This window comes from Panicum virgatum, chromosome 4N (genome assembly GCF_016808335.1).
Source record: "Panicum virgatum strain AP13 chromosome 4N, P.virgatum_v5, whole genome shotgun sequence".
Classification (NCBI taxonomy): Eukaryota; Viridiplantae; Streptophyta; class Magnoliopsida; order Poales; family Poaceae; genus Panicum; species Panicum virgatum.
In genome coordinates this window covers 46145969-46165626 of record NC_053148.1, presented here as the reverse complement: position 1 = coordinate 46165626, position 19658 = coordinate 46145969, and the positions used below count along the sequence as shown (strand labels likewise).

Genomic DNA, 19658 nt, shown 5'->3' with positions numbered 1-19658 from the left:
AATTAAATCTTGCAATATGTCTAGTTTAAATGAGTTATTTATCCATGCTGCTATACTGAGTTTTAGAAGCCATAACTTTTACAGTACCATTATTTTATTTCCTAAGAGCTAAAAAAAAGTTTGGTAAATTTAAGATAAGCACAACTAGACCAAATGAATTATTTCAAATTTTTCTAGGTACAAGAACTATTTTTCTCGATTTAGTGCATTTACCTTAGTCATAATTCATTTGGTCTAGTTATGCTTATCTAAAATTTACCAAACTTTTTTTATAGCTCTTAGGAAATAAAATAATGGTACTGTAAAAGTTATGGCTTCTAAAACTCAGTATAGCAGCATGGATAAATAACTCATTTAAACTAGACATATTGCAAGATTTAATTTAAAAACTTATTCTAGAAATGTTTTCTGGATCTACCAATTTTGTACAAGCCTATGCTCACCATATGAAACACTCTAGCCAAAGGTGACATGCACCCAAAGGATGGATCTTGAGATTTAAATAAAAGTGTATTAAACTAGTATTTAAAATAGAGCAAGATACATTGATCAAATGAAAAACTTTATATAACAAAAGATGTAGATCTTGTTTCATAGAATCCAAAACAGTTGAGTTTGTATTTTTATGATTTTTCTACAATTTTATATCGATTTTACAAGTTCGTTGTTTAATGCGTCCCGGGTGCCAGGACCTAAATGTAATTTTTTTTTACATTTAGGTCCTGTCGCCCAGGCAAGGAGCGACAGGGGTATAGTTTTGAAATTTTTCGAAACCGCCATATATTTTTGAAATTTTAATTTTTTTAAATACAAAAATGAAAAAAATCCTCACCTCAACCGCACTCGTGTCGCATGGCCGGACCCCATGTGTGTCTCCCTATCGAGTTGGAGGTAAAGCAACATGCCAATTGCCAACCAAGCAGGGGCGGATCCGGGGGTAGGCTAGGGGGGATTAAGGCCCCCTAACTCCCCAACATCAATGGATATCTCCCTAAGCCCCCCCTTCATTTTTAGAAAGAAATTATGAAGAAGAAGGAGAGAATAAGAAGAAAAGAAGGGGAGGAAGAAGATGAGAAAAGAGACGAGCCCCCTCTAGATGTGTTTGTTAGATTCGCCACTGCAACCAAGTGCCGTGTCTAAACTTACCTAAAAAAAGTGCCGTGTCTAAACTGAAGTCACGTGGTCTTATACCCTGATCAATTAGATCTACCCTCTGAATAAGATTTGTTTGCCTCATATTCAGAGTATGTATGAAGCCAACCGAGCTTGACTTTGAACATGGCAATGCTAGCCCTAGTCGGCTTCAATAAGTACTAGAACATTCATTCAGTGGGTTTTGCGCGCCCTATCATAGCTGGGTACATTTGGAATTTCGGTTCTGTAGTATCCATTTAAATATTTAAGGTTCGCATGTAATTCCGCCGATCCATTCGAGGCTGGATTTGGACAACAATTAAAGACATAGCAAAAAGATTAACACACACCAAAGCAAAATTTAAATTGAATTGAGGTATCCCAGATGTGGAAAAAATGGAATTGGGAGTCGTAAGCGTCCTTTTCGGGTGAATATAGTATAAATATTGTGAATGGTACGAGAGGTGAAGGTGTGGTTACAGGTAAGAAGTATTTTTTCCCCACAAAATGCGAAGCATCTAAGTGTATGTGTATGGATACCGAGGGAGTGTTTGGTTCTATTGACTAAACTTTAATCTCTGTCATGTCAAATATTTGGTTAGTAGTTATGAATATTAAAAATAGACATATTACAAAACTAGTTGCACAGATTGAGGCTAATTTGCAAGATAAATATATTGATCCTAATTAGTCTATGATTTGACAATATGATGCTACAACAAACATGTGCTAATTATGAATTATTTAGGTTTAATAGATTCATCTTGTGAATTAGCCTCCATATGTGTAATTATAATTTTATAATTAGTTAATACTCCATCTGTTCCAAATTGTAGGTCGTTTGACTTTTTCAACCCCATGTTTGACCACTCGTCTTATTCAAAAATTTGTGCAAAACATCACTTTTTTTATTGTGGCTTGCTTTATTAGTACAAGTTCTCGAAGAACGGTTTAAATTTGACTATGTTTGCATAAATTTTTTAAAATAAAATGAGTGGTCAAACTTAGTGTAAAAAAGTCAAACGACCTATAATTTGAAACGGAGGGAGTATTTAATACTCCTAATTAGTACTCCCTCCGTCCCAAATTATCGTCCGTTTAAATTTTTTTAGATGCATAATATTTGCTATGTATCTATACATATGTATTATGTCTATTTGCATAACAAAATTTATGTATTTAGATAAAATTAAAATAACTAATGATTTAGATGGATGGAGTAATAAAACAATCCTAGATTGACAGGTGAGCACATGCCACTTACTGCAAAGGCATCCTCAGCCGTCTCTACCTGTATTTGGCGGGGAAAAAATACTTATCACAGAACTGGATTGCGCAAAGGTATGGCTGGGCAAATTACCCGATATCCGAAACCCGAACCCGAGAAATCCAAACCCGAATCCGAAAAATCCGAGCCCGAAAAACCCGAACACTACTTCGGTTAGCAAGTCACGGTACCCGAAATTATTACGGGTAAATCGGGTTTAGGAGCTCGGTACCCGAACAAACCCGAACATCCGATCAGCACAGATATTTACTCGGCTTCGTGATTCATCCATCCACACTCTCCGTCCCGTCTCCCGAGTCTTCCCCTCGCGCGTCCCGTCCTCTCCCCCTTATCTCTCTCGATCCCGACCGTGGCGCCGCCGCTCCCACCCCTGGCGGGCCCCTGCCTCCGGCGCCGCTCTCGGCGGCCGCGCTCCCGAGGGTCGTCCGCCCCCGGCCCCCGCCACCCCCCTACCACCACCCGCACAGAGGTCGTGAGGCCGCCCCTCCGCCGTCGCCGAGTGCCACGCCGCCGTCCGCGACGGCTCGCCCTTCGCCTGGCTCGGCTGCACCGCCGCCGCTGTCGCGGGCTCCGCGAGGCACTTCCTCGCGGGCCTCAGGGCGCTGCTTGCGTGCAGCGCGGCCGTCGAGGAGCTCAAGCACCTCACAGGGCCCGGCGGGGACCTCGACATGTTCGTCAAGCTGATCCACATCGACACCGCCCGCGGCGACGAGATGGAGGTCGACGGCGACGCGCGCGACGGCACTCTGAGTTTGGTTGATGCAGATCTGAGAGGAGTTTATCGGGTAGTTCGGGTAAACCCGAACCCGAACCCGAAATTTCGGGTACCCGAAATGTCGGGTTCTGGTTTGTGTTAGTGAATTTCAGATTCCAGTTTTCAAAATACGAAATTTTAAAAGTCCGAAAAACCTGATCCAAAATTTTCGGGTAACCCGAACGCCCAGCCATACGCAAAGACATCCAAAAACCCACGGAACGCGCAAGAGGCAACGGCCACCAATGCCGAGAGGTAGGGTTCAAAACGAAAACGAAAATTTTCGATTACCGGGAACCGTTTTTGAGATTTTACCGAGATTCTAGTGTAAACGAAAATGAATACGGCTACCGAAAATACGGAAACGAAAATGATATTTTTATTCGAAACTGAAAGCGAAAACGATTTCAGCCTCTGCCGACCGTTTTCGAAAATTACCGTATTTATCCGGTAATTTACCGCCGGTATTACCGTATTTGAAGCCCAGTCCATCATTGACCGCCGGTATTACTTTGGTATGATAATATGAGTACTAATATATTTTTATATTTGTAGGATGAATTTTCATAACTGGTCAATGATGATTATGTGGCAGGTGATGATGATGACATGCCTGAGGTTCAGCTGTAGCCATAGGCAGCCTGCGGCCTTGCACTAGCACTATTCTTAATGGCATGCTAGTCTATGTTTAAGTCTCTATTTGAATTTGGTTAATGATCATGTATGACTATGTTACGTATGCTGTATGCAACTTTGTGCCATATTATCGTACATGCTACTATGTGTCAGTTATCACGGATTGGTTCGATATTCGGATTGATATCTTAATCGAATCTTCACTATTTGCATATGAGATGTGTCAAGTCATATAGTTAATGTTATGCTTTATTGTATGATATGTTTATCGTTTTTTAAATACCGTTTTGATGAGTTTCGACCGTTATCGATGTGTTCTCGACCGTATATTTTCGTTTTTGAAATTAACAGAATACCGACGTCGTTTTCGTTTCCAAAAATACCATACCGCTTTCGTTTCTGATGAAAAAAATGTGAAAGCGAAAGTGGTGGAGTCTATCACCTATTGTTTCCGACCGTTTTCATCCCTACCGAGAGGGAAGCGCATGGGCATGGCCATGGCCCAACCAACGACCTCTAACTTGGAAGCTGCAACGGATACAGATCCAAACCCCTTTCCAACTGTAACGCTCCGCACGAGTAGGTAGACGCCGGTGGGACGGCACCGGAGCAGGGAGCACGCGCGCGCTCCCTCCGCCGGCCCGTTCACGTCTGCTCCGGCCAAAACGTGCTCCCAGTGGACTCGCGGTCGACCAACGGAGACGGACTAGCCGCGCCAACTCCCTGACGGCGGCGTACGTGGCCGAGCTCAAGGCAGGCAGGCAGGCCGGGGAGGTCCTACTCCGTGCAGTCCCCGTCGTGTCCGGAACGAGCAGGAGAGCGAGGCGGAGACGACACGGCACACGCCTCCGCCCCGCTCCGCTCCGCTTCGGCTTCCCCCCTCCCCGCCGCTCGCCGCCGCGCCACACGGAGCCACGCAGGTACGCCTTCCCATTGGGGCTCCTCCACCTCCCTCCCGGGCCACGCGCCCCGCGCCGCCTCAGATCCGGGCACGGCTTCCCCGTCGCGCCGGCTGCAGCGTGCGGTTCTGGCTCGGTTCCGTGATTAGCTGATTACCACCGCCGCCATCACGCCAAAGATGCGATTTTTCTGCCCCATGCTGGCCATGGCGGCCGACGGAGATTAGGCTTAGCTTCCGCTTCGGCCATTACTTCTGTGAGAGTTCATCTCGCTTAGTTCATCCCTCTCGACTCTCTTAGCCAGATTCCGGAATTTCCGATTTGGTACCTGGCCGCCTTTCGAGCTAATGGTCGTTAGCTCATCTTGCATTTGTGGCGTCCGACATTGACAAGTGACCTCATGCCACTTGCTGCCCTTTTCTTCTCCACTGTTTTAATTTCTCCCTCCGCATTCGCCCTTTCCCCGTAGGATTCTGTTGCGCCGATTTGCTGAAGCATGGGGGGAAAGGCCGAGTCTTGCGTCTCAGTACTACTGTACTAGGCACTGTCATTTCTATATTCCTGATGCTCCGTCGCTGATAACACACGCTCAGCCAGTCTTTAACTCCACACCGCTCAATTTGCTCGGGGGAATATATCATCGTGCATAAAGTAGGTGCCAGGCCCCCGGCGTTCCATTTGCTAGGTCAAGTTAGGTTCAAAATCGAAATTACTACTTTTCCATTTTTTTTCTCTCCAAACGCATACATTGAGTGCTCCTTTTCGTTGATGCACTGTGCTCCGGTCTCTTATTCGTTTATCTTATCTTCTCCTGATCTCCTTCTGGTGGCTATGGTCCTTGCTGCCCTACAGGAGACTTTGTTGCACCCCACACAATGCATATTCTTAACACTAACGCAACTAAGCAAGTGTCATTAGGAAGCGTACCTATAAATAACTCCCCCTCGCTGCCTTGTGTTTGCAGCACAGCAGGCTGAGACTTCTTGGGTGACAACGAGATGAGTGGCGCAGGTCAATGCTCATCCCAGCCACAATTTATGACTAGCGTTGGGAGGAGTGACTGCTCGAATGGCCCCGGCACTCCTCTCATTGAGAGCATAGATGTCGATCAGATTGTTATTCCAGAGGTATGGTATACTCTTGATACTCCATGCTTCATTTTTGAAAAGAACAAGATGTCACTATCACACAGCTAACGTTCAAATTTTCTTGCTAGTCTTGCTCTTCCTTGAGATAATCGTCCCATCTGAATATGTTGTCCTGATGTGTGCTGTCTAGTTTCTAACTTGATGTGCAGAAGAGATGAAGAATTGAACATTAGTTTCTGTTGAGAAATAGAGAAAATAATGAACAAGTGAATGAGAAGCACGGATCTATTCAGATTGCTTACGAACTTTTGTATGTCTGGGTCTGATGGCTTCAGAATGATGAGAAACTAAATGTTGCCTGGTTTGTGACATTGGCAGAAAAACAGCTGGAAGAACTTATTCTCATACGTAGGACCTGGATTTCTTGTATCAATTGCTTATATTGATCCTGGCAATTGTAAGATTAAACATTCAGTTTCATTAAGTATTTCCCTCCTATCACTTGTGTACCCTTTGACATTTTCCTTGGGTACATCTTGCAGTTGAGACGGATCTACAGGCTGGAGCACAGTACAAATATGAGGTGTCCCCTACTTCTATCTCTTCTTCCCACTTGTGTGTTATTTTTCCTCTCCTTTTTTTTTTGTTTCATATGCCTATCATATCTCTCATTTAAAGTACCAAATTCTATTGATTGATCTTTATGCGCTCATGCTTATCTCTACTTAAGAATTATGATCATATTATTCTTATTATCACAGCTTCTTTGGATCATACTTGTTGCATCCTGTGCTGCTCTTATTATTGAATCACTTGCAGCCAGGCTAGGGGTTGTGACAGGTTGGTATTTTGACCCGTGCAACAACTATATCTGTTAATATGTTATTTCCTTGCTTGAATGCTGATCGTTTGTGAAATTTCTCCATATGACAGGGAAACATCTTGCCGAGCATTGCAGGGCTGAATATCCCAAGGTCACAAATTTTGTCTTATGGATTCTTGCTGAACTTGCAGTTGTTGCTTGTGATATCCCTGAAGGTATTGAACCTATTTCAGCTCCTTTTGCATTTTTTTTTATTTTGCATTACAGAGCTACATAGATTGTACAGTTCAGCCATTTGGTAATGCCTGCGGATTCTGTAATTCTATTTCTGTACCAGATATAAACTGGAAATTACAGTTTTGGCAAATCACACAGATGGTTGCATTAGTTAATCTTTCCTGGTAGCTAATATGCTGGCTTATCTTTGCAGTAATTGGAACTGCTTTTGCTCTGAATATGCTGTTCAGAATCCCTGTATGGTGCGGTGTTCTAATAACTGGACTCAGCACTCTAATGCTCTTACTACTACAACAATATGGGGTAAGAAAATGTCCTGTCACATTTCCAATTATTGCAGACTAGTTACTCTTTGCTAAGAGCTGTAATGCATAACCCCCCCCCCCCCCCAGCTTAAAGCAGGTATATAAACAAGAGAGTATAAATAAGATCATCAGTACAATTTCATTAGTTAACAGATAGTGGTCATAGCTTTCTTGTTTGACAGGCTTATATTGCACAGTGTAATTTTTGTTTCTGGTGCAGGTCCGTAAGCTGGAATTTCTTATTGCATTTCTGGTGTTCTTAATAGCAATTTGTTTCTTAGTTGAACTTGGGTATTCTAAACCAAACGCTTCAGAAGTTGTGAGGGGGCTTTTTGTTCCTGACCTTAAAGGAAATGGAGCTACAGGTCTTGCTATCTCATTGCTTGGTGCTATGGTGATGCCGTAAGCTTCTTGACTATATTTCTGTTCCCAACCATTTTGTTTCGGACACAAGATCTTTTTCATTTAGCTTCTGTATAAATTGCAGGCATAATCTTTTTCTGCACTCGGCGTTAATTCTATCAAGAAAAGTGCCACGGTCTGTTCATGGGATTAAAGTAACCTCTAATTCTCCTTATAGTGATCTAAAGTGTCGGTACTATTTTCAGTTATTCTTAATATGATATCCTATGTGTACTAAATTCCTCCAGCCCTGTTATTGTGGCATACAAGTTTGCAAAGACACAAGCCTCATGATGAAACATGTATTTATTTCCAACAATTCACTTTCTTGCAGGAGGCCTGTAGATTCTATACGATTGAAAGTGCATTTGCCCTTACAGTAGCTTTTCTCATCAACATATCTATCATATCTGTTAGTGGTGCTGTCTGTGGTTCAGGTAATTTGAACCCTGAAGATCAGGCAAACTGCAGTGATCTGGATCTTAACAAGGCTTCATTTTTGTTAAAGGTTGGTCAAGATTTTTCGGTCTACATATTTTAGTTAAATACTTAAATGAAAAATACTGGATAGATTTTTGGGGCTAACTTCTAATTTTTCACTCGGGTTTACTTCTCTTTCCTTTTTCTCCACGAAATGGACAGGATCTCTGGTTCATTTGGTCAATAGAAAAGTAGACAGCAATAGAACACTGACCCATGGGCAAAAACACTTCTGATATACCTACTAAGCAGATATTTGTTCTTTTACGTAGAGCTTATCCATCAGTTCACAAACATTTGTTGTCAAGTGTATATCCTTTGTTATAAATATTCTTATCCTAAATTGCATTTCTTTTACTGTCATTGTAGAATGTCCTTGGAACCTGGAGCTCAAAGTTGTTTGCAGTTGCCTTGTTGGCGTCTGGTCAGAGTTCTACAATTACAGGAACTTATGCTGGACAATACGTCATGCAGTTTTTTTGACTTTTACTATATTTCAGTCATAATCTACATGTTGAATATCAGGTTTTGCATAACGCTAAGTCATTTGGTTAAGCTGTTCTATAGGTACCGGAAATAAATTAGTACGTGAACCTTAAATTTGCATCATGAAAGGGAGAAAAAAGTTGGATTCTGCATTTTGGTCCTAGCCCCCAGGTTCTCCTGGCCAGTTTGTTTTCAGAGAAGCTTAGGGCACCACAATTGTTAATGCCTCATAATGTCTTCCTTTCTCTCAATGTCTTAGATTGGCTTACTTATTTCATTCTTTTGCCTAATAAAGGGAAAACTAAGTACATAACCAACCATTCCAGATTACAAAATTTCGTATACAACAGACTATAACCTTTACTTACCTAATTCAGGGGTTTTTAGATCTTCGGATGAAACCCTGGATACGGAATCTTCTAACTAGATCCTTGGCTATTCTGCCAAGTTTGATCGTGTCAGTAATTGGTGGTTCCTCAGCAGCTGGCCAGTTGATTATCATTGCGTCGGTAATCACTAAACTTTACTGTTCTACTGTATTATCCCTAATAAATTTAGCTGTTATATTATATTTAACTTTCATTAAACATGTCAGTTAAATTGCTCGTTTCATATGTTTACTAATGCTTATCTCTAATATGTGCAGATGATACTGTCATTCGAACTCCCTTTCGCTCTAGTACCACTCCTTAAATTCACCAGTAGCAAAACAAAGATGGGGCAGCACACAAATTCAGTATTTGTAAGATTTATTTTTTTGTCGCATAATTGACTGCAATAACAATGAATTTGCATAACAATTTTTCTAACTTTGACATTTTAATGCAGACTTCTGTGCTAACATGGATGATCGGTTCATTTATCGTCGTCATCAACACCTACTTCCTGATTACAAGCTTCGTCAAATTGCTCCTCCACAGCGGGCTGTCCACCGTTTCCCAAGTATTTTCTGGGATTTTCGGTTTCCTGGGCATGCTCATATACATAGCTGCAATCCTGTACCTCGTCTTCCGGAAGAACAGGAAGTCCACCCAGCCATTGCTGGAGAGCGACCCTGAGCTTTCAGTGGTCGATCGCAGCACATGTGCTGGAGCAGAAGGTTCTTTGGGCCATTTGCCCCGGGAGGACATCTCGAGCATGCAGCTTCCTCAGCAGCGTTCGGCAACTGATCTCGATTAGATATAGCGGTTAGGAAAATAAAATGTCTTTTTGATGGTGATATAGTTGCACTAGGTACAGTATTTACACATCAGGTACTGATGTAGATCATGATAGTGATGCTACACTGGATAATAATCTGGCTAATTATACAGGAGCATGGATACACAAACGGGCTGCAAATCCATCATTTTGGGATCAAATGGACCCTAGTAAAACCACCTAACTAACCGTATAAATTGGTTGAACTCATTGGCTCCACCACAAAGCACGACAGATATCAGAACAAACTGACCTAGCCACATATAATAGGGGATCAGAATGCTGAGGCCGTGGAGTGGAACAACGACAGGCAAGAAGGCAAGTCACACATACATAGGTCATGTCGCGCATATGAATGTACTTATTATCCTCTACATAATTAAACTTTGTCTGATTTTATTCATAGTCATATTAATGAATTTTAATAATATATATATGGTCATATTAATTTTAGTTAAGCATAGCGTGACGACTACAGGGTAGAGGCGCTTTCAGAATTTCAGATTGGTGAATACTATGGTGGAATCTGCCCTTCTTGTCCGCTGCCGACAAGCCACCGGCGGCCGGCGGCCGCGGGACTTGCGCGATCAGCCAGCCCTGTGGAGTGCGCGGTTGGTCCCAGAGGCGAGGCGAGATCCTATCTCGAACGCTCTTCTCAAGGTAGTCGATGCCGCGTTCGTTCATTCCAGAGATGAGATCACCTTACCAATGCAAATACCAAGGGCGCCTGCGCGGGGCGTGCGGCGCGCGCGCGCCCATGCCGCCGTGCCCCCCGGGCCCCGGCCATATTGTCCTCCTCAGATCCTCTGGTCCTCGCCGTGGCGAGCATGGCGCCGACTGGTGCCCGTCGGCCACGCCAGCCACCCACGCCCCGACACGAGGCACGCGGCCAAACTACCGGTCCATTTCGGCAGCCGCGAGAGGAACGGGAGCCGCGCGTCGTGCCGTCGACGGGGAGGCTATAAGAGCGTCCTCCGTGGTGCGGGGGTGACGCCGACCAGTGCTGCAGCGCCCGTGCAGCCCAGCGATGGCGACGCCGCCCCGGCCGCCGCTCGTCTCATCGTCTGGCATGCGCTTGCCCTGTGCCTTTGCTGCTGCGCTCGTTGCCTGCGCGCGGATGAGGGCCGGAGCAGGGTCCCCGGCGGCGGGTACCGCGTCCGGGCCGCCGCGGTGGACGAGGGAGGGGCGCAGCTCCGCGCCGAGCTCGAGCTCGAGGCCGACGTCGCCGCTGCCGCCGCCGGCGCGTCCGCGGCGTACGGCGAGGACGTGCGGAAGCTCGACGTGTACGCCAGGTGCGATTCGTAGGAGCCCCTACTGTTGTACGCCTTTGATTTACCACGCACTTCTTGTGCTGCGGTTGGGTTGCTAGTGGATCTCTGAAGCTCCAGTAGTGTAGTACACACACATCACTGCTTATTTCTTTTCGTGACGAGTGTTGGCTCAAACTCAAACTGAGCCCTGTTTGGGAGGATTCTCACAGACGGCTTCATCGGTAAAACTAAAACTGGTTAAGCTAAAAAAATATAGCTTCATCTCACTTCCAATATATTTTTACCCCTCCTTACAAACACCATTGCCTCGATTTACGTAAAAAAGATGAAGCCAAAGCTAGTAAAAGTCCTCCAAAACGATTCGCTATATCCGCTAAATGAATTTTTAAAAGATAAGCGGTAATAAATGTCTGCTAAAAAGTTTTTTTTGTGATATTTAGCAACACTAAAGGTCAAGTTGTGAGTATATTTTCGTAGTGTCGTTCCCTTAAAGATGTAGTCAAAAGAATCAATATACTCTTACTCTTATACGCCATGGAAAGGGAGGGATGAGAGCGCCTGGACGTTGTGGCCGCGACACGTGTCTTGGAAAGAGGAAGCCCGACGCGGGGCATGGATTCGGCCCATACGCAACAATCAGCCCATTCGTGTCCTGGAGAGAGGAAGCCCGACGCGGGACATGAATTCGGCCTATACGTAATAATCAACGCATACGTAACCATCAACGCATCAACTATTTTGCTCTATATTTTCAAATGGGCGCAGCGTAGCGCGCAATTTATCTAGTAATTAGAATGGACCATGGACAAAGTAGGATGTGCATAATTGGGCAGTCAAGAGACATGTTGAATCTAATTTTAGAGTGTTAGACCAATGTTGCTTCTAATTTTGTATGTACTTATTGATTATTGTATCATTCCGTCAAATAATTTGGCTTCTGCTATAGGTCGCTATAGTTTTCTATAGTTTTAAGTTTTTAATTTTTAGAGAAGGCTGGCGCTAAACTTCCCGCTATTTCTAACATTCGTAACATGTTAAAACCTGTCATATTTCAGCGCGCCGCGCATCAACGTTTTCATCCGTAGTCATCAGACCAGATATAGCCAATGCGTTGCAGATGGGGCGTCGATTTCCGTCGATTTCAGCAGAGAAATAGCTGCACTAGCTGCGTCAGCATCTGCATCCATCCAGCAGAAAACGCCAATGCCTGTGCGGCGCGTGCTCATCCCAGGAAAACAACAGCTAACGAGAAAGAATACTTACCTAGCTGGTATCGAAATCTTAAAAGAAAAAGAAGATGCCATCACGGGCAATCCCACAATAACCCAATGAGTGGATTGGCGACCGGATGGTACACGACTCTCTCTCTCTCTCTCTCTCGGTCCAGGTAGCTTCGGCTTGGTCGCGCCTGCAAGTGATAAGGTGGTCACGATTACGACCGATGGATGCAATGGTCCACGGCATCCTAGCCTCGACAAGTCGACAGGAAAAGCACCAGCCGACTCTGCTCCGGCAAACCCCAGCCGTCCTTGTCTTACCACTCTGCCCAAGATCAGAGAAATGATCTATATGCATCCCCGGCCGCCCCACACCTGTCAGAAGAAAAAGATCAAATTTTCAAGCGAAGAAACGGAACAAATCGAGATAAACAATTCCGAGCGAATCTCTTGCTGCTCTGCCCAGCTGCATTTTCTTTTCTTTATTCAGCCACAGCCCGCCTCCGGAATCTCAGCCCCCATGCCCAATCCCAAGCCAAAGACGATTCCTCACTGTTATTACCATAGCATTAGGAATCTCAAATGAAGGTTTTACGAAGAATTTCATAGCATTAAATATCATCAATTTTGCTGACATGTCAAGAAAAAAAAAGTTGGAGTTCCATAAGATGTGAGGATAATTTTATAACCATGAAATTCATTATCTAATTTTCAGTCTAGATATCCGTGTCATGAAATTGTACACCGAGACTGGCCTGACCTTGCTGACCCACCCGATCATCCGGAAAGCGCATCGCCTTTCTTCGTCCCCTTTTCCTCTCTTTCATCTGGCATGCCGCCTCTCAGTGCCGTGACCGTGAGGCTTCAGCTGCGCGCCGTGCACGCGGCGGCGGTAGACGATGGGTGCGCCTTCTTCTCTGCACTTCCCGTGCCCGGAACACCTGCAGACTTGCAGAGAGAACGAACAAAGAAACAAAAAAACAAACGAGCCGCCAGATCCTCCCGGCTCGCGGTTTCAGTTCAGACAAAAAGGCCGGCCGTCGCCGACAAGCCTTCCGACCTGCGCTGCGCACGCCACGGCTGCCCCGGCCTGCCAGTTGACGCGCACTGCCCTATTAAGCGCACGCCAGCCACTTGCTGCCCGGTCGCCTTGTACGCTTGTGCAGTAGCATCGGCACGCTCCCCGCGGGGCGATGGGGCCGTCGACGGCGGCAGCCGCGCGCGCGCGCGCCGCCTTCCTCCTCCTCGTCGTCCTCCTCGCCGTCCCGTGGCCCGGTGCGGCCGCGCAGGCCGGGTACCGCGTGGTGTCGGTGGCCGGGGCGGGGGGCCAGCTGTCCGCGCGGCTGGAGCTCGCCGGCGATGGCGAGAAGGCCGAGCTCGGGCCCGACGTCCAGAGGCTCAGCCTAACCGCCAGGCAAGTACGTTCCTCCCCTGGATTGATTATCAGCGTGCTTGCTCTTAGACAAAGATCACTGCTGCACTTCCATGGCATGCGATCGATGCTTGCTGAATAATCTTCAAACTTTGGGGATATTAAATTGAGATAGATGGTCCTTGACCAATCCTTGGATTCTAAGCAGTTTGGTCGATCGCCCATTAGGTTAGTTCGTCGTCAGCGGATAAGGATTCATGTACCTACGACCAGAAAGATTGTAGCTCAAACGCTTCCTCCTCTTCTTCCTCGTCCTTTTGAGATAAGATCGAGTCGATGATAGACTGACTAGGACAACCTACCAAACGAGTCATTTTCTTAGAGGACTGCATACAATACAAGAGCTAAAATCCAAGGGCCAGTTTGCAATTGTATAGTATTGCATCTGCATTGACTTGCATTGCCTTTTGAAATCATGTACCGCAGACTTCATAGATCAGATTTTCCAACAAATAGTTTGGGAAGATCTTTTTAGCATCTGGTAGCATAAGTTCTTAGGTTTTTTTTTTGGTGTTCTTGTCCTGCTTTAAAGTGTAATTGTGGTTATGCAATATTTTTTAAGTCTATAATTTTACCTTTTCACAAGCCATTGCGATTTTGCAATTAGTCTTTGCATATTTGCCCTTGTTTTGACCGTTGACTAGAGGTAAAATCGCATTGACTTGTAAATAGTAAAGGGAAAAATTATAAAGTAATAAATGAGGGTAGAATTAAAATTAAACTTCAAAAAAGGAGTAAGAACATAAATACCCCAAGTTCACATTTACCCACCAAAAAGAAGTTCCATACGAATGAAAAGTAAAATACGTATGTAGGATCAATTTCAGTACAAAGGTGACAAAATCTAAGGAAAAAGGAAAATTTCTAGTTCAAAATAGCTACTACAATTTAACAAGAATATGCCTCACCCAAAAATAAATGATCGTGGGACTAGAACCCACAATCTCCCGCTCCGGAGGCGAGCGCCTTATCCATTAGGCCACGCGACCAATGAGGTTTTTATGTAAATTTCATACTATATATATTAATTTTAATAATTTACTGATGTGCCACGCCGGCGGCAGGCTTGAGACGAGCAGCCGGCTACACGTCCGCATCACCGACGCCGACCACCCGCGGTGGGAGGTCCCCCAGGACGTGATCCCCCGCGAGGCGCCCCGGCAAGTCCAACTCGACGCGAGCACGGGCGCGTCGCCGCGCAGCCGCGTCCTCTCGGCGGCGACCTCCGACCTCACCTTCACCCTCCACGCCTCCCCGTTCCGCTTCACCGTGTCCCGCCGCTCCACGGGGGACGTCCTCTTCGACGCCTCCCCGGGCCTCGCCTTCAAGGACCGGTACCTGGAGCTGACCACGGCGCTCCCCGCCGGCCGGGCGTCGCTCTACGGGCTGGGCGAGCACACCAAGCGCACGTTCCGGCTGCAGCGCAACGACACGTTCACGCTCTGGAACGCCGACATCGCCGCCTCCAACGTCGACCTCAACCTCTACGGCTCGCACCCGTTCTACCTCGACGTGCGCTCGGCGTCGTCCCCCGGCGGCGCCGGCGCCGGGGCCGGCGCGGCGCACGGGGTGCTCCTGCTCAACAGCAACGGCATGGACATCGAGTACGGCGGGTCCTACCTCACCTACAAGGTCATCGGCGGCGTGCTCGACTTCTACTTCTTCGCCGGCCCCGCCCCGCTCGACGTCGTCGACCAGTACACCCAGCTCATCGGCCGCCCGGCCCCCATGCCGTACTGGTCCTTCGGTACGCCCAGCTAAACCCGCTCCCTGCCTGCATTATTTCTTCCATGGATCGGAGGGAGCTCTCTGCTTCTTCTTCTTCTTCCAGCTGATCCTGATCGATCGTCTGCTACTGCTCTCTGTTTCGTTGCAGGGTTCCACCAGTGCAGGTACGGGTACAAGAACCTTGCCGACCTGGAAGGCGTGGTCGCCGGCTACGCCAAGGCCAGGATCCCGCTGGAGGTGATGTGGACGGACATCGACTACATGGACGCCTTCAAGGACTTCACCCTGGACCCGGTGAACTTCCCGGCCGGCCCGATGCGGCAGTTCGTCGACCGCCTTCACCGGAACGGCCAGAAATACGTTGTCATCCTCGACCCAGGTACGCGATCGATCACATCTTCTTCAACCTCTCGTCACCTGGTTGGAGCAGAGCAGAGCAGAGCAGCACGATGATCTCTCCATGGACGACGGTGCAGGGATCAACGTGAACGAGACGTACGGGACGTTCATCCGCGGGATGCAGCAGGACGTGTTCCTGAAGCGGAACGGCACCAACTACCTCGGCAAGGTGTGGCCGGGAAATGTCTACTTCCCGGACTTCCTCAACCCGCGCGCCGCCAGGTTCTGGGCGCGGGAGATCACCCTGTTCCGGCGGACGCTCCCCGTCGACGGGCTCTGGATCGACATGAACGAGATCTCCAACTTCGTCGACCCGCCCCCGCTGAACGCGCTTGACGACCCGCCGTACCGCATCAACAACTCCGGCGTGCGCCGCCCCATCAACAACAAGACCGTGCCGGCGTCCGCGGCGCACTACGGCGGCGTGCGCGAGTACGACGCGCACAACCTCTACGGCTTCCTCGAGGCGCGCGCCACGCACGGCGCGCTGCTCGCCGACACCGGCCGCCGCCCCTTCGTGCTCAGCCGGTCCACCTTCGTGGGCTCCGGCCGGTACACCGCGCACTGGACCGGCGACAACGCGGCGACGTGGGCCGACCTCCGGTACTCCATCAACACCATGCTCAGCTTCGGGCTCTTCGGCATCCCCATGGTCGGCGCCGACATCTGCGGCTTCGGCGGCAACACCACCGAGGAGCTCTGCAGCCGCTGGATTCAGGTACAGTACGAACTCGCCGCACCTGCATCAAATTGAAAGCTCACGACTCCGTCCATTGACACGATTGAGCTGATTGAGCTTTCCTGTTCCTTCATTGGTGAAGCTTGGCGCCTTCTACCCGTTCTCGAGGGACCACTCGGCGATCGGCACCGTCCGGCGAGAGCTCTACCTGTGGGAGTCGGTGGCGCGGTCGGCGAGGAAGGCGCTCGGCCTGCGCTACCGGCTGCTGCCGTACATCTACACGCTGATGCACGAGGCGCACACGACGGGGGCGCCCATCGCGCGGCCGCTCTTCTTCTCCTACCCCAAGGACGTCGACACCTACGGGGTGGACCGGCAGTTCCTGCTCGGCCGCGGCGTGCTCGTGTCGCCGGTGCTCGAGCCGGGCGCCACCACCGTCGACGCCTACTTCCCCGCCGGCCGGTGGTTCAGCCTCTTCGACTACTCGCTCGCCGTCGCCTCGGCGGCCGGCAGGCGCGTGACGCTCCCGGCCCCCGCGGACACGGTGAACGTGCACGTCGCCGGCGGCAACATCCTGCCGCTGCAGCGGCCGGCGCTGACCACGGCGCGCGCGCGCCAGACCGTGTTCCACCTCCTGGTCGCGCTCGGCGAGGACGGATCCGCGGCCGGGGAGCTGTTCCTGGACGACGGCGAGTCGCCGGAGATGGCCGGGCCGCGGGGCCAGTGGACCCTGGTACGGTTCAGCTGCGAGACGGGGCGCGGCGGCGCCACGGTGAGGTCGCACGTGGTGCACGACTCGTACGGCCCGAGCCGGAAGCTGGTCATCGGCAAGGTGGTGTTCCTGGGCCTGCGTTCGCCGGCGCCGCCGAGGGGGTTCGCCGTGTACGTCAACAGCGTCAAGGCGGCCAACTCGACCGGCCGCGCCCAGGGGTACCGGCCGGGGAGCGGGGAGCTAGGCGCCGCTCACGTGGAGGGGTTGTCGCTGGCCGTCGGCAAGGAGTTCGAGCTCAAGGTCGTCATGTCGTAACATGGGATTGGAGCTCTGAAAGTGAAATGGTGCGAATGCTCTGAATAAAAACTGATCATCAGAAGATTAAACTTGAAATAAATGGCATCTCAATCAACATTGCCATGCGATGATCATTAGCGTCATCCACCAGATACGTTCCCTTATATTTTTCCTTCTATATACCCGCTTCCCACTTTCCAAATCGACTGATGGATCGAACGGTCTGAAAAGTACAAATAAAATGAATCAAAGCGTCATGTTCACTTGGGCACTATTTGTGCATCTGCGTTGATTAGGCCCAAACACGTGACGGCCCAAACACGTGTCTGCAAAAGGCTTTATATGCTCGGAGATTATATATGGACGGGCTGACTTTGCAGAACAGGAACAGCTTGTTCAAACTATCCTCTCTCTCTCAAAAAAAAAGCCTTACAAGTTACTGCATGCTTGGAAAATAAAAACGTGTCAAATCACTAAATTCTTCTCAGTATACATGAATCTGCAGTTAAGCTCTGTTGTTCAGAGATCAAACTATGAAAAAAAACCACTAAATCCTTCTGCTGGTGAAAACCAATTTCTGTACTGACACTGGCACACCATCCCATAAGTTCTTCCCATACGTCTCTATTCCAATTAGTTCTAGACTTCAGAGTTTAGACTACAACATGTTCAGACTTTTGGTAGTCGGATCGCAACTGAAAGCATTTTGACAAGTTCTATCGGCAACAGTTTCTGAAAGCGGCCATTAATTCCCATTCTTTATGCTTTTCAAATTTTGTTTCATTTCTTTTTATGAGAATCAACAAGCATGTATGCCCGGACGAAAAATCAATTCTCTATCCCCATCCCGATCAATACATACCTTTCTTGTTTCCTTTTCTATTAGTACAGTCTCATCTCTAATCACCAGAAGTATACGCACCATCATTGTCTGATGGGGGCTCGGAAACCACCAAACTCTCACCCTTCTAGAGTTTCACGCACTGCGTAAAAAAATTAGAATCATTCTGTATAGTATACCTTCCAGACCCAGGATAGAAAAGGAAACTGCAAGAATTATTATTAGGGGGGAAAAGACACGATGATGAGTTGTTATATTAATCACGAACTGATCAGACTGGCCAACAAAACGTTCGGCGTTCCTGTTTCAGCTAGCAGCGTATCTTTCCCAGCTACCACTGCATCTGATCTCTCACTTGTTTTATGCGCAGCAGCAGTGAAAGACCGAAACTGGCGACCAGAGGGGGTGAATGAGTGCCGATCAAAATTTCTCTCGAAATCGATCCGTCGGCCAATATCCCGAAAATCACCACAAACCCTCGAACCTAGAGCGAGAGAGTAGCTATGGATCAGCTATCTCCTTGTGAAAAGCCCTAGGAAGCTACGCGGAAGCAAAAGAGTCAATACGATTCAAATCGCAGAACTCGACTGCCTGGACCGGTCTGACAGGTGCAACGGACCAGTCTGACCGGTCGTGGCCTAAACAGGTCTATACCGGTCTGACCGGTCTTGTCGTCCGGTCTGACCGGTGCCACCCAGAGAAATCCGTGACCAAGACTTCAAAAGAGGAATCTCGAGCAAACGAAGTCCAAATCCAGTGAAACTTGGAGGATACCTCCGCAACTAACCTGCGAACATATCCCCAAGAGATCTTTCCCAAAAGATTAAAGAATCTTGAGAATTTAAGGGAAGATCAAGAAGGATTGGGGTTTTCTCAACAAATCAAAAACTTCAATTCGTGAGAACTCGTGATTCCAGAGGATTTGGGACGAGGCTAGGGGTACGGGAATCACTACAAAGAGTTCTACGAACCGTCACGATCATGTGCACCAAAAACGAAACGAAAATCTATCACAAAAGAGCACATGAGGAACGAGATTGGATTGATTCAAAAGCCCAGAGGGTACAAGGAGGATGAGGCCTCCTTTCCCAATCAAATCCAATACAAAGTCTCACAAATCTATAAGCAAATCCTATTCTAAAGAGAAGAACGGGGGGAGAGAGACACAGGGGCGGCGGCCTGGAGGAACAAGCAATCCACGGACAAGTTACAAAAGCCACCATAACCTAATACAAGTGAAGGGGTATTTATACCCGCGGAGACCGGTCAGACCGGTGCCAGGGACCGGTCAGACCGGTTGATCTGCAGTATCCCCCTGTACACGATCCCATCTGACGGCTGAGGTTCTTT

At 47.9% G+C, this 19658-nt stretch overlaps 2 protein-coding genes across 2 annotated transcripts; both read left to right on the top strand.

Annotated features, from left to right (window-relative positions):
* The first annotated feature begins 4321 nt into the window (after positions 1-4321).
* On the top strand, positions 4322-9877 carry LOC120668428 (metal transporter Nramp3-like). Its single transcript, XM_039948132.1, has 14 exons — positions 4322-4732; positions 5676-5838; positions 6178-6256; positions 6342-6382; positions 6561-6639; positions 6733-6837; positions 7053-7162; positions 7385-7566; positions 7652-7721; positions 7901-8074; positions 8416-8520; positions 8910-9041; positions 9179-9274; positions 9361-9877. The coding sequence occupies exons 2-14, from the start codon at positions 5710-5712 to the stop codon at positions 9709-9711; spliced, it is 1653 nt and encodes a 550-aa protein (XP_039804066.1). The 5' UTR covers positions 4322-4732; positions 5676-5709; the 3' UTR covers positions 9712-9877.
* Positions 9878-12782: 2905 nt separating this feature from the next.
* On the top strand, positions 12783-17598 carry LOC120668427 (probable alpha-glucosidase Os06g0675700). Its single transcript, XM_039948130.1, has 5 exons — positions 12783-13634; positions 14717-15399; positions 15529-15759; positions 15857-16497; positions 16601-17598. The coding sequence occupies exons 1-5, from the start codon at positions 13414-13416 to the stop codon at positions 17483-17485; spliced, it is 2661 nt and encodes an 886-aa protein (XP_039804064.1). The 5' UTR covers positions 12783-13413; the 3' UTR covers positions 17486-17598.
* Positions 17599-19658: the final 2060 nt, after the last annotated feature.